The 27,174-nt window shown below is 35.3% G+C and overlaps 1 protein-coding gene across 5 annotated transcripts in view; it reads right to left on the minus strand.

Annotated features, from left to right (window-relative positions):
• The window catches only part of DENND1A (DENN domain containing 1A), a 217,196-nt gene that overhangs the window by 143,045 nt on the left and 46,977 nt on the right, over window positions 1-27,174 (minus strand). For all 5 annotated transcript variants that reach the window (XM_075054618.1, XM_075054615.1, XM_075054617.1 and 2 more), the window contains exons 4-5: window positions 19,124-19,173; window positions 13,099-13,218 (exon numbers count right to left, since the gene is read on the minus strand). In XM_075054618.1, the coding sequence (XP_074910719.1) occupies window positions 13,099-13,218; window positions 19,124-19,173 (170 nt within the window). The remainder of the gene's footprint in view (window positions 1-13,098; window positions 13,219-19,123; window positions 19,174-27,174) is intronic.

Below are 27,174 nucleotides of genomic sequence, written 5' to 3' on the forward strand. Positions count from 1 at the left end.
TCCCTTGTTCTCGCATGGCTCCTGACACCACACTATGATTTAGCCCTAGCAGCACGTGCAAAAGAAGCGTGCGAGGAAGCTTGTGCTGAGAGCGCTTCGCTTCCTGCTCAGGATCAATAGAAAGCAAGAAATAGCAAGAAGGGAAACATATCAGGAGTTTAACTGAAATGCACATTTCTCTATTACATAATTTCGAACCTGAGAACTACGATGCTTTTTCTTATCACCAATGTTGCAATAGTGCTTTAGAACAAACTTCCTTCAGCTACGCAGCAGCAGCGATCCATTGGTGCAGGTTCTAGAGTGAGATTTGGAAGCATTTCACTATTAAGCTCCTCATAATTCAAACTCTGTTTTGTGTCTGTCTTTATAGGTCATTGTTGGCCAGATGGAAAATATTAAGGAAAAAGGATTGCAACTAAATCAATCGGCTGTAGTCTGCTGCCAAAAGGCCCCAGGCTAACTACAAGCAGATTTGCAAGCAGGCTCTGCTCCGTTACAATCTGAGATCTGGCACATCCTTTGCCCTGACTAACAGCAGGAGGGCACAGGGCCAGCTGAGAGCAGCTACTGTGCCAAACAGACTGTGCAGGTCTTACTGCTTGAATGCTTCCACAGAAAAGGAGAATCGATGGGACTCTTTTGTAAACAACTCCCTGTACTTTCTGGCTGCTACTAACTTCAAAAGTGGTATAACTTTATCCCACGACAAAATTAATGCAAGTACACAGCTCAGACTTGTTACCAAAATCAACATGTAGAGAAATAAATACCAGTGTTAAAGGATAACACTTAAACTTTCAACTGAGAATAATGATGTATATATACACATATATAGTGCAAAACAAAACTAAAACATCTTTTCTCCAATGCCAAGCACCGTCTAGAAATAATTAAAAAATGGCTGAACAGTAGCCAAATAAATTATTCAAATTAATATTCTTTGCAACCTCTTATTTACATGTAAGAAGGGACTTAAATATAGTTATTGAAAATTTGACTTTTAATGTTTATTTCTAATATAAATACTTCCCAGGAGATACCTTTTTTTTTTTTGTACAGCTCATGCATGCAGTTATCGATCAGCAGGTCCAGTTTATCTAGGAAGTGCAGTCGGAAAAAATATTTTCCTAATATTAACCAACCAACCTCTTACACATTCAACATTTTATTCCAGACACCTGTGCCTGCAGTACCTGCCTCAACCGGAGGTACGGCTGATCAGGTACAGCTTAACTGATTTTCCTCAAGCATGTTATCAACAACTGGGGGCCAGGGGGGAGAAGCAGACTGGTTGGAGCTAGTGTTTCATAGTATTTTATAACAGTAGGATTTATTTTTCTTTTTACAATCAAGATAAAACCTTAAACTTGATAGATGAACATAAATAATGTCTGGTTTTAGTGGACGGTAAGAGAAAAATTGATAGAAAGACAGGGGAACTTCTGTTTCAAACATCATCACCAGCTGATCACATACAATAAAGCATCTGCAGCAGACTCCACATCCCCTACTCCAACCATAAGGCATGTGTCACCAGTGAACAGAAAACAAGAATGAAGGTGTGCATGACAAGGCAGAATAAAAGCCAAGAATCTCAATTCATTTAAAAGCAATGTAACCGGTGTCCTTCCATTACCTAGAAAGACATTTCTCTCTTTCAGAGCATTTGTCGTTACAGAAGAATCCAGAGTTCAGAACTTGTAACATTTTCTGTCTTCTCTAAATCTTTTCCTATTGCATTTACTATTCAAATTTTAATTCATTTATATTGACAACATCAGGTACTTTGCAACTATGACTAAAGGACCCAACACAAATTGGTAACATTTTGGAAACATACGTAAAAGTGAAACAAAAAAGGTAAAAGAGACCGGAAAAAGAAGAAAAGTACTATGCTACTATGATAAATTACACAAACAGAATTTAACATAGTAAGCATACTGTAGTATGTTTAAGAACAATGAAGCCTAGAAATATGAAACCTTACTCCAGCCCTGTCCATTTCTGCTGAGCCATACATGGAGCTTGCCACTTTTGTGTCGCGATTATGAGGTGTGCGGATTAGCAAGGTTCTACTGTATTTGAGTTTCAACAAAAATATTTAAACCAATTCAACCAAGCTTTAAAACTTCAAGTTCAGCTAGCAAAGCCTTTAACATACCTACTGACACCACAATGAAAACCCCAAAGCTTTTCACTCAGTGTCATTTAATATATTCCCTATTGACTTGTTATTTATCAACTACATCTAGTTGAAAATAAGAATTCATTATTTATGAGTTCAGTGGAATCGACTCCTTTCGATGTCGGTCTTAAAACTCAAAACATCAAAATGCATTTCTATGACTACATCTATGATGTTGCATACAATTTCAAAGAAAACAAACAATTGAGAGGAAATACCATACACATTTTTCACATATTAATAAAACAGAAAATACAGGCCTCATACAGAATCAACTGGATTCTTTAAGACATATCTTGGTTTGTGACACTGCTCTTTACACAGACATTTTATATACAAAAATATATAAAAACTTCTTTTATATTTTTCCACATGTACACACAAATGAATGCATATTCTTATGAAATACACACAACATATTGACATGATTAATAATGTTTGTGCTCATTCATGATCAATAACTGGACCAAGAAAAACTAGGAAAAAACTTCAATAGAAGCTTTTTAATGATGGGACAGAAAAAATGCATTATCACATGCTTTTAAGTTTTTAAGACTATTTTAATAAGTGTATTTTATTCAGTATTGCAGAGAATATAGTTTCAGAAAGCTAATATAACTTGAGAGGCAGTTCAAAATTTATTTAAAGATACTTGAGCAAGATAAGATACTAAGACAGCCTTACAAGCTTTCTGAAATAAGTTTCTGGAGTCTAAAAAATGTTTAATGGCAGAGATGAAAATGGAAGACAACAAATGAGCAGATGTAATACAAAATTTTATTCCTCTTTTCCTGGAACAGTATTTTTAAATAACTCATCTCTATCTTGTAAAACTTCTAAGGACAATAAAGAAAAACCACAGGAAGTTTGGAAAAACTATACTGGAAACAGTGTATCAGAAAGAAGAAACACAAAGCAGATAGCTAAATTTAATTGATGTCAAGCTCTCTTTTCACTAGGTTCATCCCATTTCCATATATATTCTGACAAGTAACTGAAAATAAAAGCCAGTGTCTGTTTAAGCAAATCAGCAGGGGTAAAAACCCTAAACTTTTAAGATGTAAACTGTTTTATAAACATGTCAAGTTAAAGCAAAATGCCTGCAACAGCAGCAGACCCCTTCCAACCCTGCATACTACATTCATGGCGTTCTCATATTTTCTAAGCCATTTTAGATCAATTTCCTGTCATACACAGAAGAGGAAGTCGAACTGTTTTGCTACAGTTAGAGCTTGTAAGAAACTAGAATTTCTGTGAAAGAAGGTCAGACTCTAGCTAGCAGTCTTGCCTGCCCTCTCTTCCTTTCTCTGTAATGTCCATGCAAAGGAACTGAGAAATGTCTGCATCTTCAACTCTTCCTTACATTCAGTGCATGTGTTGAATCCACTGCTAAAAAAAGTAATTTAAGAATCTATGAAGAAGGCAGACAGAGGCTCAATAACATCAGTTTTACTAGGTACAATTTTGTTGTACTGTTGAATCACAGAGAACCAATTTCTCATGACTTATACATGTATTTTTTGTGGCCTTTGCCAATGTCTAACAGAACCGGTTTGCTATTTTCTTTCATCTCTGAAGCGTTTTAAGTAGTACAGGGATTGCAGGGTCGATACACCACAAGGACCAAACAGACTGTCCAAGAGGTGTTCCATATCATTTCCAGCCTTTACCAAACATCTTTTTGGAAGGCTTGAAAGTATCATATAGATACATATGGAAGCAAAACATTGATTTTGCTTATTACTATTTTAATCAACATACAATTATAGTAAATTCTCATAAAAGAAAGTCTGGACTTTCTTCTTATTTAATTAGAAAGTAATATTTTTCTGTGTCCACACAGAAGCTTAACAGCAAAAAAGGAAAGGGAAGAAATCAAGTTAAAGAGATAGAGAGAGAGATATGGTGTGTGGGGGGTGGTGGTTTTTTTTTTAAAGGCTATCTCTGCTCTGGGGTTATGTACAGTGATTGCTTGCAGCCTAGACTTGTAATTACAACTTTAAATTAGCAAAAGAAATTCTTCCTCTGTTGTAGGCGAGCCTAGTTTCATTATCAGTTTTCTTCCTCTCCTTTCAAAAAAGTGGATTATATGTAAACTTTTTTTAAAAAGTAATTACAATATAAAAATACATAAATGAATAAAAGCACTAATCTCACGCAGGCTACAATGAACTAAGTATAACCTAACCTTACCAAGAAAAAGCCCCCCAAATCTATTTTACTCAGCTTGCCAAAACAAAAATACTTAAGGTAACGGTCACTGCATCTGTCACAAATGAAAACTGGGTACAGAATTCAGCAGTCCTGGTACCATGTTGTTCCCTGTGCTAGTTTCCTTCTCCATCTTCCAATTGACTCCAAGATACTGAAATTAAAGTTTGAGTTGTCTACATATATCAATGGTAAGACTGGGGAGGGGGGAGTGGGACAGGATACAAACAAACAAAACATCCAAAAACCAGTAATTGCTCTCCTTGAAATCAATGTCTGTGAATAGCAATCAGGCAAAGAACCCCACCCATGTACAACCCGCAAGTGGGAAACCAGCAAAACCTCAAACAATAGTTCAGTTACATCTTCCTCAAAGCAGCACACAGCCAGAGAGGGGACTTTTTTTCCTACTGTGCCATAAATTAAAAGAAAAAAAAAAAAAAAGAAAAAAAAAAAAGAAGAGTAGTCTAACTACTTTCTTGCCAGGCATAAAATAAACTTCCTATTAATTTACTTATATATATCCAAAGGAAAAATGCAAAGCATGAAGAAACTGTAAATTGGGTAAAAATTTTTAGTTAACAAGAAGAATTCTAAGGCTTAGCCTTCCCATATATCAGACAACTACTAAATACATTAAATTATTTGCCCTTAATGTGATAGTCTGTATAATCCACAGAAGAAAACTCCTATTAACACTACTTCAAAGCATGCATTACAAATCTGTGCTTTTTCAATGTTCCAAACTTTCATCCAGATAAAGTGAGAATGGGTTATCCTTCCTTATTCATCTGCAAATATTCCTTCACAGACAACAGCTACAGAACATTTTAGAACAACAACAACAAAAATCATTTTTTCTAATTAAAGTATTTCATAATTTCCATAGGTTATTGAAGAATTTCTATGGGCTCGAGCTTTTGTTGAGCTGAATTACTCCAACTTGACTCACTGACATGAACAAAATGCCCTCTGTTATATGCAGACAGGCAACAAAGTCAACTCTGGAAAAGTGGGTGGAATCCAGCGACACTCGAATTATTTCAGGTGATCAGGAATTAGTGCAGAAGTCCAGCCCTCTGAGGCTACAAAAACCAGCAGAAAACAATTCAAAGAGGATGATAACAACTAAGAAAAGGGCAAGAATCTTACACCTTCAACGGAAAAGGATGGCTACAAGGGGGAAGCAGCTTCCAATTTCTTCCACCACCCTTCCTCTCCATCCCTAGAAAACAAGTCATTATTGGTTAATGTTGCACTGTCCTTGGGAAACGAGGTTGATTCACCTTTGCATCTACTATTTCCTTCTTTAAAAAATCCCACAGAAGATATTCCAAAAGGCTTATCAGCCTTACATAGTGCGCACTTTTACAAAATCAAGCCTTTAAGAAATACCTGAATCAAAACTGTAATATTTGGGTGTTTTAACAGTGCAGGATGTTCAAAGGATATTGAATCAGTGGGACTTTACCCCTGCAGTAGAGAAACAGCATAAAGTTTCATCGTAAATCAGTTAAGGATATTTTATCTCAGTTTACCATCTCTCTGCTCTGTGATTCTTCATGAAGATTACTTTGTTTTGCATACTTTTTTTTTAGCTTAAAATTAACCTAAACTTGTATTCTCCTTCCCACGTCCCATTTTGTACCTATTCTTATCACCAGATATACATAGTAGCAACATAACTTATTGATGCGTTGGTACATCTTACTTCAAAAGTATAATTTAAGTCAGGTGAGCCACCATGCAGGCCAAATAATGGATCCTACCACAGAATCAGCTGAAGACATGCAAAACCCATTAAGTGGAAAAACTAAAAGCTTTTAAAGAAGTGAGTGCAAAAGAAGAAGGTTTTGCAAATTTAACCCTTCTATAGTGGGTTAATCAGATTTTTAAGTACAATACAGCCACATTTAAAAAAAAAAAAAGTTGGCAAAATTCTAAACTCAAAATGTATTCCCCCCCCCCCATGCCCCCAAGTGTAAATATTCTTCTGTGGCTTCTGGCCAAATCAGTGAAAAAGGAAAATTCTAGAAGACAACAGGACAATTATTTTAAAACAAAAACCACAATAAATACTAAATTTTCTCCCCCCAAATAATTGAAAGATTTGTGGAACTAAAAGCACTGCTCAGGGTTTGGGATTTTTTTTCTTTACATTAGAAGGTATCACAACAGAAGTGTGTTACATTTCGGAGGCACATACACAAACAGTGGTATACAGGCCCTTAAAGCTGTTTGTCCCCTATGCATCAATGCCCTGCCAGTTGGCAAGCCTGAGCCAGGAAGCTGTCAATTCCAATCAAGTTTAGGCGATGCAGTCCTATTAAAGAAGTCTTGCTGGTTAAGGGGCGTCCACTGTTTCCAAAGCATGGGAAAAAAAAAAAAGGGGAAAAAAAAAAAAGAAAAAAAAAGGGCTCTGCTTTCCTTAGATTTGAGCTGGCAACTTTCACTGACTAGAGTTTTCAAGGAGCTATGAATGAGCTTAACAAAGGAGTTCTGTGGCTAGTTTCTGGCTGAAATCCATGTCAACAGTTTTTAAGGTCACAGGTCACACTAACTAACATTTATTCCCAGCAGACCCTGCTCTAAACACAAGCTGTAAGTAGTACAAATTTGGAATTTTTCTGTAATCCCTTGAGATATTCCTGATCCTTCCACATGTTTCTGCTCAATTAAAAACAATTCTCACTTTGCACCACAAGAGAGGCCCCTGCTCAGAAATCTTATTCTATCCTAAGAATAAATGGACAAAGACTGCAATCAAAGGAAAGGAAAGGGGGGAGGAGAGGAACTCACAACAAATCACACCAAAAACCTCAAATAACTCCATACAGAATCACATTCAGTTAGTTACATTTTCTGCCATCTGTCACAAACTATTATAGATTCATTTCTTTTTATCTTAGAAAAAGAGTGGTGCAGAGCTTAGCTATTTTGGCCGAGAGGGATTTCCACACAAATGTTTCTGCATTTCACTTCAGAAGAATGATTTTCATTTTGGGTACAAAAGCTGAATACCCACTGAAAACTTCAAATTAAGTAAAATTGAAATCAGAGTTGCACATGGTTATAGCACCTTCTTAAATCAGTAACTTTGCCCAGTAAGTCTGTGAACCAAAGCAAAACTATGCAAAGTTTTACTTTTTTTTTTTTTTTTTTTTTTAACTTTAACAAAACTTGGAGCAAGAAAAAAAATCTTTGGCTTATATTATTACTGCCCCTTCAAGGAGTTAGAAATAGGTGCTATAGCTCACAGTTTAACAGAAAGAAATTCTACTAGTTAATAATAAAAAAAATGCAAGGTACCTATTACACAGTTACAGGAATGAGAGGGTGCTTGTCCACCAAAGTCTAATTACTTCAACTAAGTACACATAAATCTTGGGGCCTTCAGGGCAATACAACCTGTCCACTACCACACACTTCTCCAGTATTGTCAAAGCAGTAACTACTGTCATCTCATTCACATTCTCTTCTCAGAAAGGTTTTACTATTATTGCTGCTACTCTTTTTGATAGGAAAGGGAAAAAAAGCATATAGGCAGCCTCTGAGGGATAAATGATTGTGTATGGTCTGGCAGCATTTACCTAACATCTCTCAAAGCTGTTCTAATAATATCTGGAGAAAAGAAATTTTGCAAATTAAATACAGCATTAAATTGACCAAAATCACATTTGTGGAGAAACTGCAGTTAACAAGGCAACATATTTATCTGCATAGATGGACAAGTACACTGACTTCTGATCACCATAGCTTTTATGAGTTTGACTTCTACTGAAATGGAGATCTGTAACGGACATTCTGTCCGGCTTTGTAAGTTAAGAAACAGTAAATCATAATATTTTCAAGCTTAGTGACATCCTGGAAAATATATTTAAATACAATCAGCGAAGAATCATATATAAAACGATTCATAGATTTTAATACTCTATGATACACCAGTAATCCAGGCTAGATTAAGAACGTAGTGTTTTACACAGCCTAAGTTTCTTCAAAAATGTTAAAAACAATTCAATTAGGATTGTACTATATTGTACTATATTGTACTGTAGAAGTGCAGGGGGTTTGGGGATATTTTGTGTTTGGTTTTTTTTAAACACATTTTTATTTCAGAGTGGGTTTCATTCAATTTTTCACATTACTGGCCTCAGAATCTTAACTAAGAAATAAGGGATTATGAAGCAAACCAAGTAACAGCAATAACGTTACTTCAAAACCATTCTGCCAAATGGTTTTGAAGAGCACAAGTATTATACTTGGCCTTATACCTACTTACTACAAAAGATCAGTTAAATCGATATAAAAATATTATTTCTCAGTTAAACTACAAAATTTATTTTTTAAACTCAAATATACACTGCCATAAGAGAAGTACACGTTAAATATTAGGGTTGACTTGGTGAACATGCCTGTGATTTTTTTATCTATATGAAAAAAAATAGAGCTACTCAGGTCATCATTTTATTATATTACATAACCTGTAATCATTACACTGACTTACACATTTAAACCAGTTCATAAATTTAAATAGGTTACCATACAGTCAACATTGCCGTTATTTTTTATTTAAAAGCAGTGTGTTTCATAAACATACAACTTGTTTTAAAGTTCAAATAGTCAGAATATAGAATAAACAGACATTTGAAGAAATTACTGTATCCTATATTTTTATAACCTGAAGAATTTTTCAAGCATCAGTAAATAGGTCCTTATACTGAATTCTGGAAGTATTTCAGAAGACAAAAGATAAAAATATTTTGAAAAATAAAACTTGTTCTATTATATAAACATTCTCCAATAAGGGTATCAAAAAAAGTATTCGGACTGAGCTAACAAGATTTTTTACATTATGAAAGCAGAACTTTTTCTTCTTTTATGATTGCACGGAAAGACAAAGTTGTCAGGAGTCGAAGATTCTACACCATATAAAAGTCGGGACAAAAAAGCCAACTACAATGAAAACTGATATGCACTTTTAAATAATGTCTTCATACAAGAACTTGATATCTTTCTCTGAAGGTAGGGAAAAAAAATTAATTTCATGTTTCAATGCCTCCATAGAATTCAGTATTTCATATGTTCAGCAGTCTCTTCATAGCTTTATATAGCCTATCTTCATTTTCTTCACCCATGCTTATACTAATTTTAGCTATGAGATTTTTAACTCTGTCCCACTATGAGCAGACCACATACAGAAGTGTTTGTCCACTTAAGCTTTGAGAAACCAGATTGTAAAACAGAACACTCTACTCCTTTCAGTACACTTACCGATACTAATACAAACTGGTTTACACATTACTTTCCCATCAAGAGAATGTTGAAATACATCAATGCCTGTGCCTTTTAAGAGTTCTACATCACAGGAATTAACCAAAGAGGCAAATACAGCTGAGCCACTGAACAACAGTGTCCACAACGTAACCAACAAACCGGCTTCTGGAGAATTTAGTACAGCTAGTTGCTAGAAATCTGTAAAGATGAATAAGCTAGTAAGGAGATCTAACATTAAAACAATGAGGAAATGAAAATTAAGAGCCTCAGCATGCAAACTTGTTAAGAATCAGAAAGCATCTATATGCTTTAAGAACATATGAAAGCAGAAAGATAAATTTATAGTCTTATTTTATTTTTTATCACTGAGATCGTATCAGTAGATCAGTATGTTTCCATCTTTCAGTATACTTCAATTAGCAGGAAATAGCAATCAAGAACAAATTCTGAACTTCTTTGACACCTTCCAGACTCTTTTGCCCTAATGAAAGAACATTACCTCTCTACATACATAGAAGACTTAGAAAAGATGAGAAACAAAAGTATACAAATTCCAGAACAAAACTAGGGGACATGCCTGATTAAGGAGTTGAAGAGGATGTCTCAGGAGAGTGAGAAACAGAGGCTTGGGAATGTCTCCACACGTTGTTTTTTGTTTCTTGGTTTTTTTGTAGGGTTTTGGTTGGTTTTTTTTTTTAAATGAAAGACTACAGCTCTTCACTAAATTCAGAACTACCTATATTGTTCATCCTCAAAAGTCCATGCCAAATCTCATGTGAAGTTAGATTAAAGCAAAACAAAACTCTAGGAACAAAAAAATCCAGCTTCTTAATGCACATCCAATAGGATTTATTTCATTTCAGTCAAAATCCTGAAGTACTTAAATGAAGCCTTAGAAAGAAAAAATCTTTGGGCATGGAAATTTTACTAGGATATTGAAATTACCAAATTAGAACTCAGAATTTGATGACTTGGACATTAGCTCTCAACTAACTATGCATTCATCATTTAGAAAAGAAAATAATTAAAATGTATATTTTAAGTTTTGTAACATACTGCATTGAAAAAGGTAGTCCAGAATTCCAAGTTACCCAGGAGATTTTGATGTGTGGTGTGTGAGCTTGTGGGGTTTTTTTAACTCACTTCACTGCTTAGAACCTCAAAAAAACCCCACCAGACCATCTGTGACACTTGTTTTGTGCTTCTGTCCGCCCTCTGCTGTCTGAAATGCAGAAAGTAGTCATCTATGCTAGAGCGCTCTACAACTCGGTGTTACGTACAATATTTGATCATTGTAGTTTCATGATTAGCTAGAAATCAAGTGAAGAAAAAAGGAAATGGAATAAGAGAGACAGACTCAGTGGTCCTACATTAAAAGAAAATCACAGAACACCTAGAAGATGCAATTTTTGAACTTAATCAAAGATTTCCATACATCCGTGTGATGCTAAGCACAGCAGGAACGAAACTATGAAAACTACAGGGGAATAGGGCAAGTGAATCTGTGTAATGCTGATCTACATTCCTTATTACCCTCTAAAACTTACAGTCACTTGGATTAATGATGAACTTTCATTTTCTCATTAGTTCACAGGAGAAAGAAGCAATAGGAATGAAGCTAAGAGTCTCAGTCCCAATTCATCCACTGCTGTAACTGCACTGGAACTCTTTTTTTTTTTGGTTATGAGTTGAAGCAGAAGGCATTTAACTACAACATAACTCCTCCATTTCTTCTTGGCATTCACTCAACATGAGGGAGCTGACAGCAAAGAACTCTTATCCAGGAGAGATCAAGAAGGGACTCATACTACTCCTCATTCACATTTTCTTTCTAAACTGTGTTTCCCCTTTAATTTGTCATTAATCAGGAAAAGTTACCTTATGTAACCAGACACTTCCCACATGAGAGTGAATCAGCACCCCAACTATACAGGGTAGCAGCTATGGGGAAACAGCTAGGGAAATACCTTCCTGTCTTCAGTATACGGTCCACATTGCTGGATTGCCATAACTAATAATAGTTGAAATGTCTACTAGAGAAAAGAAAGAATGAAGGAAGATACTGAGAAAACACCTGTCACTCTGCCTCCCACGCAATTAGTTAGTAATTTTGGTAGATTTCACAATAATTTCTCCAAATATTAAGCTTCTTAGTAAAGGCATAGTTTGCAGATCACTGCCATCAGTATAATGCTGAAGTACTAGGTAACAAACTTTTGGTATCTTCACCAGTCTAGTGCCAGCACAAATGGCACAGACATTCATTTTAAATACATACATCAATGCAAAATCTATTCCACGGCATTGCTGTATGCAACCCAATGAAATGAGAAGTGTCCTTGTACTTGATAGGTGCTCTTAGATTTTGCAACATTATACCTGAAATTCTCCAGAGGGGTCATATTCAATAACATATATACAGAAGGTCCCATTCTGTCACATGCAACACACAGTACTCATAGAACGAAGACAAGTTCTTCTTGTTCTTACACTGGATTCTCTCACATGAAAAGCAAACCAGAGGCGACTGAGACAGATGTCTGCAATTGCTCATAGAGGAAATTGTCCTCATCTGTGATTGCTTGAGCAATTGTTCAGTCACTTACCTGGCTGTTCATACAGTTAACTCTGAGCTATCTCTACCTGGGCCATTGCTCCGAAACTTCCAATTTCTCATGAACATGCAAAAAGCAGAAAGCAGAAGATCGACCATTCTTAAATTTGTTTAGCACAAGAGAGGCCGGATGCCATGTGGAAATCTTCAACCCATAGAAGTTCTTAATGGAACTAATACATTGGTAGATAATAAAACTGATTTTACTTGTATCATTTCTTGCAGCAAATGTAAATAGAAAATTACAGACTGTATTCCAACATGTCTGTGGGAGGTCATCAAAAACTACTCTGATAGAGCCTTTTTGCCCTTTCTATGTGAAATGCATTGTTCCCAACTTCCACTAGCAGTTTTCATTATGACAAACTTCACAAAACCCTCAACGGGACAGAGTAAAGCTCACAGATACAAACTTTTAGGATGTGGAGAGCATCAGTGACATTCTTGCAGTTACCAACAGATGCTTTGTTATTAAAACTTGCATATACAAATGTCCACAAAATGTCTTAACAAGATCAGTTGTGACAGCTAAAGATAACAGCTGCCATCATGCTATGTCATATCAAATTACTGCAGAGAGACATTTTTTTTCCACATTGTTAACTCAAGAACATTGACTACAAACAAATACAGTTATCTACAGAGGAACTCAAAGTGCAAGATATTTTGCATCACTTCTGCAGAAGAGCAGTGACTTTGAGGACCAGATAGGAAAATAATTTTGAACAGCTGGAAATTATAATTGGAGTGTAACACAGCAAAGTCAAACACTGTTTCCTAGAGTCAGCCAAAAGCCAAACCACAGACCTACCTTAAGATACAGAAGCAGCTCTTGGCCCCAGAAGATAAGCGACAGAATCCAAACCTCTGTTTGCTGTCAATGTCTGTAAGCACAAATGTAAAGTTCTGCCCAACTTGGTTAACTGCATGGCTGAAAATGAAGAGAGTAAGAGGAAAAAAATTAATGCTGAGCTAACTTTGTGTCAAAAGTATCTACTCAAGTCATTGAACCTATAACATTTCCTCTTTCAGCGGAGTTTTTTTAGAAATTAACTTTGAGAGTATACACCCTCTAGAAACTTAAATACACTAGTTGCTTGGTGAGGGACAAGAGGGTTTGGGGGATTTTCTTCCCGTTTAAGTGTGGGAGGATACTAAAAATGCATTTATCTTTAAATGAAAATGGTTATGACTATCAACTGTCTTCAATGCAGTACACACTGTACAAACCAAACCCATGTTCTCTCATATAACCCAAAATATTTCATTACTCTTTGTTTGAGAATTGGTTTACTCCAAGAGCAAGGCAATGTTTAATAACATGCTAAGCTTCTTCAACACTTGGATATTGACTTGTAGAAGCTTTACTATCCATCTACCAATTTTGTATGTATGCCAGATACACCATTCCAAAATGTTCAGCAACTGGAACCATGCCAAGTGACTCTCCTTTACTTTAGGAGGTAGGCAATCAGTTAAAAGAAAGACTAGAATAGTGTACAAAGGACGAAAAGAGAAATTAGAATCAAAAGTACACTGTGCTAAAGCCAGCCATGACTATAAAAATAATTTTGTAGGACTTCTATATGATTTTTCAAAATTAAGAGTCATTTGACTCATCTGCAAGAACTTAACGGCTCTTCAAGAATAGCTCAAGTGAACTAATAACATTCTTAGATGTTGGCTCCTACTCACACCACAGTGGAAAGTATCACTATAGGAAAATTTGCCCAAATTGGAAAAACACAGTTTTGGAAAACAAAACAAAACAAAACCCACAACCAACAACCACCACCACCAAAACAAAAACACAAAAACAAAAACACAAACAACACAAAAAACAAGAACTAAACCAACAAACAAAAAAAAACACCCAAACCCCAGCATTTAAAAATTCATGTCTTTAGAAATACTATAATTCACATCTGTACTTTACCACTACTAGATGATGCTCAAAATAGTAAAATAAGATCAAAATAAGATGCTTTACATTTAAAGCATGGCACTTTCTGAATGCTAGTTATTACAAAATGAAAGACATTCTTGAGATATTCCCACATTTGTCTAAAGTTAATCAAACGCTTATGTACTGTGACAGTAGATCCCATATGAACCAAGCCCAACTCACCTCCCAGTTTGTAGAGATGTAGTTTTACTCTTAACATTTTGACATTTAGTGGTGAAGCTGGGACTAATGTAATTATTAGAGGATTTTTCATCCAATTTCAGATCTATTCAAGACCTCATAATGATATGAAATTAACACTTATTTCAGGTTATGTTCTAGTTTATTTTAGGTTTACTGAGAACACAGACTAGCATTTACATGTGTATCTTTACAAGTCAGTCCTACCAAGAGCAACAAAAAAAACCCATTAAATTCAAGGCCATTTAACTAACAGTCACAAGCCTTAAAAGCGAGCAAATATTCTCTTCTATGATGCCATATATAATGCAATAAACAATTTATGTGGGAGATTATACAGTCAGTGCCTAGAGAAAAAAAGAAAAATAGACTTGCAGAAATAAAAGTTGGATCCAGATTGGAAAGATGTCACTGTCCATCTTAGAAAGAAGAATCCTCCAGTGGATCCAAACAGGGAAGGAAAAACATGCAGTGATGAAGACGAAAAAGTGCTCCAAATTCACAGGTGAACAAAAAGACAGATATTTTAAAACATTTCAGTAGTCTGAGAATTAGACAGTGTAAGTACTATCATCCTACCAAAATCTAAATGTCAACAGAGCAACCATTTCCATAAACCATACTGAGCTGCTAGGGGATACCAAAAAATCCCTTATGGGTGTTGTGTTTTATCTGTAAAGCTTGGATGTAATGTTACTATGGTGATTTTAGTATGGTGTTTTAAAAGGGGATTATATGCTTAATTTTAACAAGGTTGAGAGCAGAGCGTGTGTGAGAAATAGCATTCTAGCTGACAATTAAAATTACGGAACGGGGAAAAAAAAACATGCTTCATTTGCAGCAGGGAGAAGCTTGTTTATCAGGCAATTGTGACACATTGGTAAGTTCCTCCAAAGTAAACCTAAAGATTCTTGCATTTATGTGATGTGCAGAAACTAAGTATGTCTGAGAGGTCTTGCTCAAGTTTCAGTTACCAGTTCTTCACATGGAAGGATAAACTTCCCAATGCAAAAAAGTGCTTTTCCTAGGATCTTAATATCAAGACTTAAGATTCATAGCTCTATTTTCAAATGGGAAGAAGGTCTATTTAGAGCCTAGCAGGATGGAAGCACCATAAATCTCACCTCTAAATGGGCAGACAGAAGTTAGGATTGGAGGGAAGGGGAGAGAGGAAGAGTGATTTCTTAAAAATCCTCCATCACTAGCTATATCTGACTAACACAAATTAATCCTAATATGAAATTTGACTGAGGTGGAGTTCTTCACTCCTGCAGTTGGAGAATAGCCTCTGCCTTGATCCTGCAACTGTAAGATTAGAAAACTCACAGTACACTCCCTAAAGGAAAGGGCAACTAGTCCTTGGTCATTTTTGACCACTGGCAACAATATATATAAAAAGAATCAATATTAAAAGACTTAAGAGTCTGTGTCAATGAGTGCCAAAACCTTCAGCACAGAGAACAATCAGATATGCAGAAGATCTTGATTCGCCTCAAAATCTTGGCATCCTATCATCATTTGAAGTAGCGATCTGGCAGACGCAACAGTACATCTTCAGTTTTTGCCACCTGCTTTATAAAACACGCAGCCTTAGAAGAGACACACATGTAGGTGAAGACTTACGTCCTTTCTCAGCACTTGTTAAACAGTGGTATATATCTACAACATCAAAGTCAGAAGAGCAAGACTCAACTCAAGTACCATTGAGAACACTTCTACCATCAAGAAGTTTCCACTGAAAGCCTGGCACAATACTGCACGTAACACAGAACGTAGTTATGTAAGTTAAATTTCCCCAAGTAAAACTCCTCACAAACAGGGTATAAACTGGGGACATGACTCTAGCAGGACTTGAAAACCTAAGTTCTATGACTGGTAATGCTACTTTGGGCTCTGAGCTGGTGAAAGGAAAAGCAGCATATATTCTTTAGTGACTACACATTTCTGATCATTTGTATCAGTATCTCTTCATCGTAAGTCATACTGATAATTTTTCCACAGATCCTAAAGAGACATCCTACCCAGAATATTATTCCAGCAGAAGGTATTAACGCATGTTCCTAAGTTATCTGAACAATGAGCCAGTATCTCCATTGTTATATTAAGAAGAATAATTTTAAAACCTCCCAACACTGCAGAGAGATTCTAATACTAAAATACTAACAACAAGGCAACCTAGTTAACTGGGAATAGTACCTAAGTATTTGGAAGGCCTTTACTGAAACCACTTGTTTCTCGCTCTTTTTGTCCAGAATGAACAAAACAATATATATTTAAAAAAACACCCTGAGGACTAAGAATTACAGTAACTGGAGATCTGATCCAACATACCACTTTTCAGGCACATAGAGAGGGATAAAATCCCACTAAAGAGTGCTAGTCAACTCTGTAAGACACAACTGTAAGGACCTTTCTGACACATAACTGAAGACAGTATTTCTTCTAGAAGCAATTTCTTTTCATCTCAAAGTAGAAAAAGTGTTTACTGAGAAGACTGAGGGGAATATTAAAGCATTGTCTGAACTAATTTCATTATTGGGCTACCTGCTCACTACTTTAAATAACTTTATTTTAAATGCAGTATAAGAAATGTATAAATAAATATTCAGTAGTTGGTTAACAGTAAATAGGGAAAGAATAGACCAACTAGTGAAAATTTATCACTTGTTGAGTTCCAGAAATAGCCTCTAAGAACAGGTATTAGATCAGTTCTAAACCTGGAAGTAGCTAAAGGATGAAGAACATTTTGCACTTAAGATGCACTTTATTTTTCTCTTTATCATGGTCACGTTAAATTCATTTGCATTCAGTGACATAAGACTGTTTACCTTCTTACTGTAACTGGCAGGTTAATTCCCACACACAGTTCAAAGCTAAGTCAAATTTAGATCATGGAGGACTACAAGTATTTATTTATATATATACTTACGCACACATCTATGTGTGCACGCGCGCCTGTGTTTGTATTTTTACATCAGGAAGAGAAGTAGCACACACATCTCTTTCAGCTGCCATATCCTTAACTTGGATGTCCTCTACCTTCTGGACTATTGAAAGTCCATTCTTCATTTTAAATTATTAAGTATGCTATGGGTTACAATCTCTCCTTTATGTTCAAAATCGTTGGCTTACAGTCTTTTCAGTGACTGTGATACTCAGTCAAACAAGGGAATCCAGAAATGCACCCCATATGGGGTTTCAGTGTTCTTACCTTTCAAAATGGTATATTGCTGGGGAAAAACAAAAAACAGCAAAACAAACAAAACCCCTAGGTACAATAAGTTTACACAGAGTAAGCATAAATATTTCTAGCAGAAACACATACATGAGAAAAATATAAGTACTTCCCTACTCTCTCCCCTTAGGAAAGCAAAAAGATAATCAGCAAAAAGTGATTCCAAATTATAAGACAAATTTGTGGCTTTTAAAGGTCATCCGAGTCAACAAGCACTGGTTAAGTAGCTCATGTTGACAGCCCAGGATATTCAAATTCTCTTTTTATGTACAAATCAGGTACAGCAGAGGCACTGGTAATAATAGCTGTCTCCAGCAGTGCCTCACCAATGTCTCTCAACCCTGATCTGCAGGAACCACCTGGAGGGTTGAAAGAACATATCATCTGCATGATCCATTCAAGCTTTCAGCTTCCTCCAAAAGCCCAGATTACTATGTTGGAGGACAAAGTGTAGCAGTGGTTTTATTACATAGACTCCTATCTCCAGATAAGCATAGTGAGATTTCATCTCCATTCATAGAAACTAGTGAACAGTATTGCAAGATAACTAAGAAACACAAGCTGGCCTATGGATGGGGGAAAAAAATGAAAGGAAAAAAAAAAATTGAACAATGGCTCAAACCAGAAGTGATATTAAAAATGGATGTTGATTTATAAAGAAAATCAATTTCTACTGTAAATATCACAGATTTCACTAAAATGAGAAAAAGATTTCTAGCAGCTTAATCACAGTTAAGGTCAATTTCATCAATCAAAACCATTCAGTGTGTTAGCTGACCTAAGACAAGTGATTCTAATGAATTCAATGATGCTTATAGATAATGTGAGCAGTAATGCATCCTTTCTAAATTTCAGTGCTTGTTCTTTTCATAAAACCATCAAAAATAACTCACAGTAAAAGCAAAACTAAAAAAAACTAAGTAAGTTCTGGAGTTTTCTAAATTACAAGAATTAAATACTCTCAGCTCCTATCAAATCCACTGTAACTTACTTTACAATTTTTCCCCCCCAAATTAGAAGCCATATTAAGGAGCCACCAAGTAAACCACCAGCATTCCAGCAAAAGGCCTTTAAATGTAAAGCACTTATTTCATTGTTCTGCCCAGATTTTGGCAATTAAGAAATAAAATACATACTCACACAAAGCTTTGATATTAATATGCATATTTGACAACCACTACCTAAGCATTTTCACATTCAACCATTACGTGGAAGTAAAATAAAATGCACTCTTACTGCTGCCACTGAACAGCTCAAACTTTTAAAACTTTTTTTTTTTTTTGATGGTGCCCATAAAAACCCCAGGAAAAAGTGATTCTAAGACTATAATTTGCACTTGGGTGCTTTAAATCACAGTCAAGCAGACAGAACGTTAAGAATGGTATGGTTTTTATTTTCTACAGTGGTTTTATTGACAAGCTTATTTTCTTGTAAAGTTTGAAAAGCTAACACTACCTGTCCACATAGAAGGGGAAACAAAACTTGGTCAAAGTCTGTAGAACTTCCTGTGGAGAGAAAAAGAGATAATTTATACATCTAGTGGGACCAATAAATCTAATATTAACCACATCACACAATTTCACAACTTTGCCCTGAAGAAATAAGAGACAGATGAAGAAATATGGGCTTTATCAATTACATGGAAGGAGTACCAGGCAGTCAATCATGTGAAATAATAAACATGATCAAACTTCATTAAAAATGAAAAATTAATCAAGATTCACACATGGGCAGGCAGCAGGAGCCATCCAGCAATTCTCCAAAGAGTAGGAGGAGGTTGGGTTGTTGAGTGTTAACACCTCTCTAGGGACAATCTCTACCCTGACCATATGGATCATAGTGAATAACACCAAACCACATGGGTTTGGCCTGGCAGGACCACTTCTGCTGGCACAGCTTTTGACTGTTACCTAGGAACAGAGGTCTGGGGGATTAGAGAATACTTCCTAACATCAGCAAGATAAATAACAAAAGATAAAGCCAATAGGTCTCATAGCAGGAATGTTTAACGTTGCCTACTGCTATTGGAAAGAAAATCTGAGTGTTAAAAGACTGATTAAAATAACGTGTATTAAAATTCATACAAATTGTTTAGCCCACAAACCATTTTCTAAAAGTTGTAAAACAGCAACACAAAGAAACTTTTAAGTATAGCCTTTGCATAATATCAAATAAAAAGAATGAATATGAAAAATGAAAACATGATCAGCAATTAATCATTTTCAATTTTAAAACTTTAAACAAATACAGTCATTAAAAAGGCAAAACCAGAAACATGTTAGTCCCAAAACAGTTGTGTTCATCGACAAAAGTAATCCATTTATATTATATTATTCTATAATATTCAAAATTTGAATTCTATAATCCACTACCCACCATAAATGTCTAACCAGTTTGCAGACCTTTACTACGAGCCAATTCATTGTTCATTCTCCTTCACCTTTAAATATTTCAGGACCTGAAATGTAAACTATATTTCTGCTTTCAGCTGAAACAAGATAGCCCTGACTAAATGACAAACCCTCTAATAAATTCAACACTTTTCTGACCAATAGCAATAAATTATCAATAACTAAATTGATGCTTCTCGCTTCATTTATTTCTAAAACCAATGCCATCATTCAACAAATAAACTACATCAATCTAATAACCTATTCAATGAAGCAGAAAACATATTGACTCCCTTGCAAGAACATGTTCCTCCTACATAATTCAAATAAGCACATCCCATTCTTAGCAATGGTTTCAGGCTCAACTGCTCATAGACTCTTCTTTGGAGGTTTCTTGACAACTAAAATGTGGCAAGTTCTTAAGATTTCAGGCAGAAACAGATATGGAAACTTTGACTTCTTGACAGTTTATTGATAGATTATTTAACAACCTCCTGTTTTTAAAGAACAAGAAAGGATCTATTGAAGAATGCCATGTAAAGCAAAGAAGTATCCTCCTTTCAATTTCAGCAGGGAACTTGGAAAGGAGCTATATAAGTTTCAGAGTAAACTCTGCAGAAATATGTATTTTGATACAAAATAATGCCTTTATAGTAAAGACCTCATTAATGTGATTGGGTTCACCCTTGTGCAGAATCTCACTGACTTCCCCAAGGATCAACCGTCTGCTGTACAACTCCGATTGCTTGTGTGCAAAAACTACATCCTGAAAAATTTTAGCTATTACACAGTTATCCTTTACCCACAACTGAAATCTTAATGCATAATATTTTAAAAAAAACCCAAACCAAACCAAAGCAACAAACCCCCTAGAATTTTAAAAGAATCAAAATTATATTTGCAGGAGCGTAAAGTGCCTATATTATTATCGGCCTTATCAATACAAATTGTCCTCAAAATAATGACTGCACATCTATCTTTTAAAAACAAAGCCATGTAGCTCCTACATAGAATTCTGAAATAAAAGAGCGTTAAAAGATAAGAAATCATCAGTCACCTCAAAATGGCAGAATATATTGTCTCCATTATTTTGATGATTTAAATAATTACTGTAACTGAAAGTAAAAACATTCACATACTAAAACACTTTATCATCTCATCAGCATTGTGTTATTGTAGGATAAGTGTACTACTCAGAACTTATTTTGCACTTGTTTCTTGATAGAACTTCCTAAACACAGAAAATGAAATTTTCACTTAAAGAGGCAATACATTGAATCCGTACCACTATACATTGCCTTGCCTTTTAAAGAAAGATTTTACAGTGATATTATTATGTGGCTTTTATAATGTTATTGGACATAATTTGCAAGTCATCATATACATATACTTATCCGCCTTGATTTAGAACTAAAAAATTGAGACTAGTACAGGTTAGCCACAGACATATTTTTAAACTATTAAAAAAATATATAAAAGATCATGTACTGATCTTTTGCAAGTAAGAAATACAATTACTGGAGAACTATTCATTTTTTGCTCAAGTTGCAAGCTCGTTACTATGAATGTAATGCATCTCCCCCCCACCTTCCCTTTAAATACTGCTCAGTTTGAAAGATTAGCAATGTCTATATAATATACAACTTCCTACCAATTGTACAGGTGAGTGGTTACTTATGACCTAGAAAAATCGTAATTTCTTTACGATTTCAAACAAAAACTATAACAAAACCAAACCTAGAATCACTCCATGTCAGCATCTTATAATCCTTTTTATGTTTTTACCGGACATGAAACACAGAGGTAGTATCAATAGCCTGTTTTCTTATTTTATTCCCCTATGCCTATTTTCTTAAAGAAAAACCTACATAAATGCCTCTAAAGCAAAACCCCCTAAAAAGAAGAAGAAAAGAAAAAAAAAATCCCAAAACAATCCAGGACACACAGCTGATAAGCGTAAATTACCCAGTAGCTGAAACCAGTGTCTCTAGGGTATCACATGCCAGTTTTCTGGATCAATCCCCAAGTTTATATTTTCACAAATCTTTTTACATGCAGTTTGATTTTTAACATTTTAATGAGCAAAAAGTGCATCTATAGCAGCCAGTCACCACAGTTAAAGTGCAGGGCATGAACTGTGTCCCTTGAGGGATTCAGCCCAGCCGTGTCACCAGTGGCTTTAGGACATACACCACCTGGTTCCTTGTCCCAAGGTTCCAACTCTTTTCATAATCAAAACACTGCTGACATTATAAACCCCACATGGGTTTTCTAAAATCCTTCCCAATCAATAAAGCCAGTACATAACTTATCGGAGACAACACAGAGCTCATTGATTAAGTTTGGTTTCAGTAGCAAAGTTTTCAAAATAAATGAGGTAGGAATACAGTGTTCAGGCCTTTTGTGTCACATAGCAATTTATGAAGGTGAGGCAGTCTCTAAAAGGATTTCCTACACACACACACACACACACACAAGATATTCTTGAAAAGCGTATGGAAAGCAAGGTTGTTAAATACACACAATACACACTTGGCTTATGTCCCGAATTATCTATATATTGAGATGAAATAGTGAAGAAAGCTTAACATTGCTGAAAAATTTTGCATATTCATTTGTGAATTTAATGTGCAAGCTGTATCTTAACTCAAGTCTTTATTTTTATTTTTAAACGTTTCACCGTATGCTCCCACTACCAAGTCAATGGAAGAACTTGAGAGCCTCTTAAATATACAGGATTGCTTTATTTCTCTTGTTCAAATGAACATCGGTAACAAATAATGCCATGCTGCAGCTACAATTAAATAAAACTGCACTGATAAAGTGATATACAAATTGATGGTCTAATGCAAACAATCTACTCTTAGAAAGACACACGATACAACAGACATTCAAAGTGGAACAAGAAGTGTAAGTAGAAGTTGGAGAGAAATGAAATTAAAATACAGGCAATCTGTGAAAAACGATGAATGATTAAGGCAAGACGCTCAAATATTGATGTGAGTCAGAGAAGGGAAACAATAAACCACAAAAACCAACAGGTTCGGGACCTGTATTTGGAAGCCTATTGGGAAACCTGAGGAAAAACAGGAAGAAGTTGAAAAGACTACCTAGAGTACAGACAAGACCTTTAGCTGTGGATCATGGGGGGGGAAAAAACCAACAAAACAAAACAACAACCCCAAAACCCCACAACCATATTACGGAAAGCACATACATTTTTACAGAAGGACAATTCAAATATTACAAGAGAATGGAGCATTGCAAGTAAGATGAGTTTTCCATGGAGAGAAGAGATGACTCAGTGATGAAAAAGATGAATGCTGGTTTATTTCCTTGACCTTAAACCAGAGGTGAAGTATAGGTGAGGTTGCTCTAAGTGAAATGCTAAACAGAGAGAGTGGAAATACAAATAGTTTTCATCTTAACCAGCTTGAAATACCATCTGAATCCACAAAACAAACATGAAATCCATCCTCTTCGCATGGAGGGACACCCAGAGAGTTTCAAGAACACATCAACAGACTGATGAAGGAACGAGGAGAAGCTGGAGAGCAACGAGGGTTAAGAAGAGAACAATGACAGCCAGCCTTATGGGATCAAGGAAGGTAAGAATAGGTAACAGGATCCTGACTTGACCAGCAAGCAACTATAGATTATTTTACTTCTGCTAAGTAACAACTTCAAATTCAAACATTACAAAAATCTTAATATAGCATAAGAGTGCTAAGATATTAACTGAAGCAAAATATTATCCAATTACTTTGAAATTTGGGTTGTACATTTATCTACCCTATAGCCACAAAACTGTAAACTGCTCTTACATTTAAGTAATCTATTTGAATAATTTTAAGCTAATGATTAATTAAATCATCCACTGCAAAGGGACAACAGGTTTAAGAATTTAAAAAGTTGCCAGCGGACCCAAATAACCAACTTAAACCTGACAATAACTCTCTTTAAAACCCAAAAAGTGGTGAAAGAAAAAGTACAGAACAATCTAGAACACCATAAATTCTGTTAGCTATCCAGAGTTGGTCAGAAATTCATATACTTTTGCCTAGGAAAGGGAACATCTTTCTGCACAACAGTAAGTACCTCAGTAACAAGTTTTGATAACTACTTCAAGCATTTTACAAAGCAACTACTTACAATGGATGAGGAAATGTAGTCATGTTTTAAAATTTTATTTAAAGAATATAAATGTAATAAAGCAGTGCCAGCACAAAAAAATTCAACCACTAACTTGAACACAGCTATGAGTAACAAACAGGGATCAGTACATCCTGTGTTTTGAAAATTTAAACTTTAATTTGCATTTATTATTAGTGTCAGTTTCTATGATCTTACATCAAATTTTCCTGAAGTTATTACTACAGATTACCCTTATCAATTAACAAATGCCATGCAATTGTGTAGTTAAAAACCAGAAGAAACATTCCAATTCAAGCAGCTTATAAAATCTACTTCTCAAATTAGAAAGATATCCTGCATGCAAAGGCCAGTGTCACATAGCCACAACAAAAAGCTGAGATTTTGCAAGATTACAAAGCAGAGAAAGCAAAGAACAATAAACTCAAAACCAAGATTTCTCTAGATTTTAAAGATTTTTCTACTTTTTAGAAAACTGTTACAACACAGATTCTTTTTTAAAAAATCATTGCTCGTTTAAAATCTTCATGTCAAATTTCATCTTGCATTGATTTTATCACAAAATCTTTTTACTTCTTATAGCAGTACTGAACGTTACCAATTTTTATAATGCTCAAAATATTTTAAGAATTAAATTTTAATCAGTTCTTTAAAAGAATGTTCTACCCCAAAAAGTCAGGAGCATAATTTGCTTAATAGCATTAATTTAAATTACCTTAGTTTTATCTCTACTTTTTTAATTCTATTAGTACTCCAATACAACTTTACAGCACTACTTTATCCATTTGCTTAGTGTTCTAAAAATCCGTTAGCTCTTTTTGAGCAATTATGAAGCTTGAATTAGGGGAGCACAAAAGCCACTTCTTCCTGTATGAGGGTCAGAAGGGGAAGAGTACCCAGTATGAAATAACATCATTTCACTGAAGGTAACCAACTGTTCTCAGGAAAATGCTATTTTTTAAAAACAAACAAAAAACCCAGCACATATATACACAATCCTGGTAACAGGAAGAGCATGAGATAAATAACATTTCCTAAGCATATTGAGGCTTGCTATCATTTAAATATTTTAAACGTACAAAATATGTGCACAGATGGGCAACTTTTCTACTTGCATTACTAAAAACATATTTCAAGATAAAGCTCAAAATCCCTGAATTTTTTAAACCTAATTGTGACTCTGTTTCTTAGAATTCACACCCCAAGGCCAAAGCTTTCCTGCCACCAGTCCTTCAAATCTGATTTGGACATTACACGGGAGGAGGCTCCAAGCCTCCCTGAGGTCTCAGTCCTTTTACAACATACGCAAAAACAGTAGATAATGGGCCTACGCTGAATTCACTGCTCTGCACAGCTCCTCTTGGGACACAGGCCCAGCAGATGTGATAAAAACTGTGTCAGAGAAGTAGCTCTAGTTTTTGCCTTAATGACAACTTCAACCTCTCAACTAATAGAACAAAAGAACACAAATGACTATTACTTTTTTTCCAGTAGAAAAAAATCTGAAAGTAAAGCTGAACTAAATATTTAAGCAGTTTTTCAAAGAGGTCTCCTCAATAAATGTCTCTAAACCTCCTCCAATAAAATTAAGATTTAGTTTTATTTGAAGACAAATGGATTTTAGCTAACATGCTAAATAAAAACAAAAAAAATCTACAGCTACTGTTGTAGGAATAATTGTTCCAGTCTTAAATCACAAAGAATTGAAAAATTATACAAGCAAGCACAAAAAAAAAAATAATTTAAAAATCAGGTCCAATTATGTGCATCAACTCTGATCAATTGGTAAAGATAAGTGTCAATATCAGAAAGCTAGAATACTAATTGAATTAAATACATTTTAAACATTTAGTGACTAAAAATGAGGAATATCTTCACTTCCACATTTAGGAAAAATTAGGTGAGCACTATAAGCTGTGAAAAGATAATCACATATTTCTCACACCATAAGTCAATTGCACAGGTATATTGCATCAAAAACAAAGCTTTAAATATATACTTTGGTTAACATTTGTTAAATATTATAATGCTGGCTTAAGATGACTGGCCCTTTTAGAGGACATCTCAAATACTCTATTCAGCTACAACTGCATACCCACTTAATCAGCAATCATTGTTCTCTGAGGCAGGACTTTGTTGTCAAGACAAGCACTGAAACCTTTAAAAAATTTCAGAACTGGCATAAGAAAAAAGTGATCTTTGTCAAACAAGGACAAATTTATGCAAATCTTTTATAAACATTCACAAACATTTATTTAGCTTTTGAAATGTTGGCCTCATTTGAGAGCATGAAAATGAGGGGGAAGTAGGAAGATGCAAAGGACAGCTTAGAGGCTGGCACACTACATAAATATTCAGAAGGAAGATTATAGGATTCATGTTAGGCTGTCTTAGGTTTCTCCAAAGTCCACATAGAATACCAAAGAACAAAACTAACGAGAAGTAGAGCAGATGTTAGACAATGCAGCAGCCCTCTTTTCCACACTCACTTGGCTATACTTCGATGCTTTCATTTTTTCTTTCAATATGGTTAGGTCATTCAAGGATTCTCCTATAGACTCTGTATTGTGGCTACAGAGCTATAAGCTGGACCTCTGTCAGCTTTCCAAAAGTTTCCAATGAAAAGGCATTATGCAAATTCTACCTCTCTTACTCTCTTTCAGGAAAAAAAGCCTCCAGTATGCAGTCATTGGAGTATTGGAAGTCCCAGCCTTCATTTCTGTATGGTTGTGTTTGCCTTAGGGCCATGCTGCTTGTTTTGACAGTGGATCCCCCTAGATAGTTGGGATTAGTCGAGCTTGTTTAGATAAACTTGAAATCAAGGCCTTCTCTAGGTAGACAGCTAGATGTAGCTACTGAGTTTCCAGCTGCCTTCTTCTTTCATCCCAAAACAACTGCAGATTCACAGTAGAGATCACAGCCACAGGCTATGTCACATACATAAGTACAAAATTAAAGGCTGCT

The sequence above is a fragment of the Buteo buteo genome, chromosome 23 (genome assembly GCF_964188355.1).
Source record: "Buteo buteo chromosome 23, bButBut1.hap1.1, whole genome shotgun sequence".
Lineage (NCBI taxonomy): Eukaryota > Metazoa > Chordata > Aves > Accipitriformes > Accipitridae > Buteo > Buteo buteo.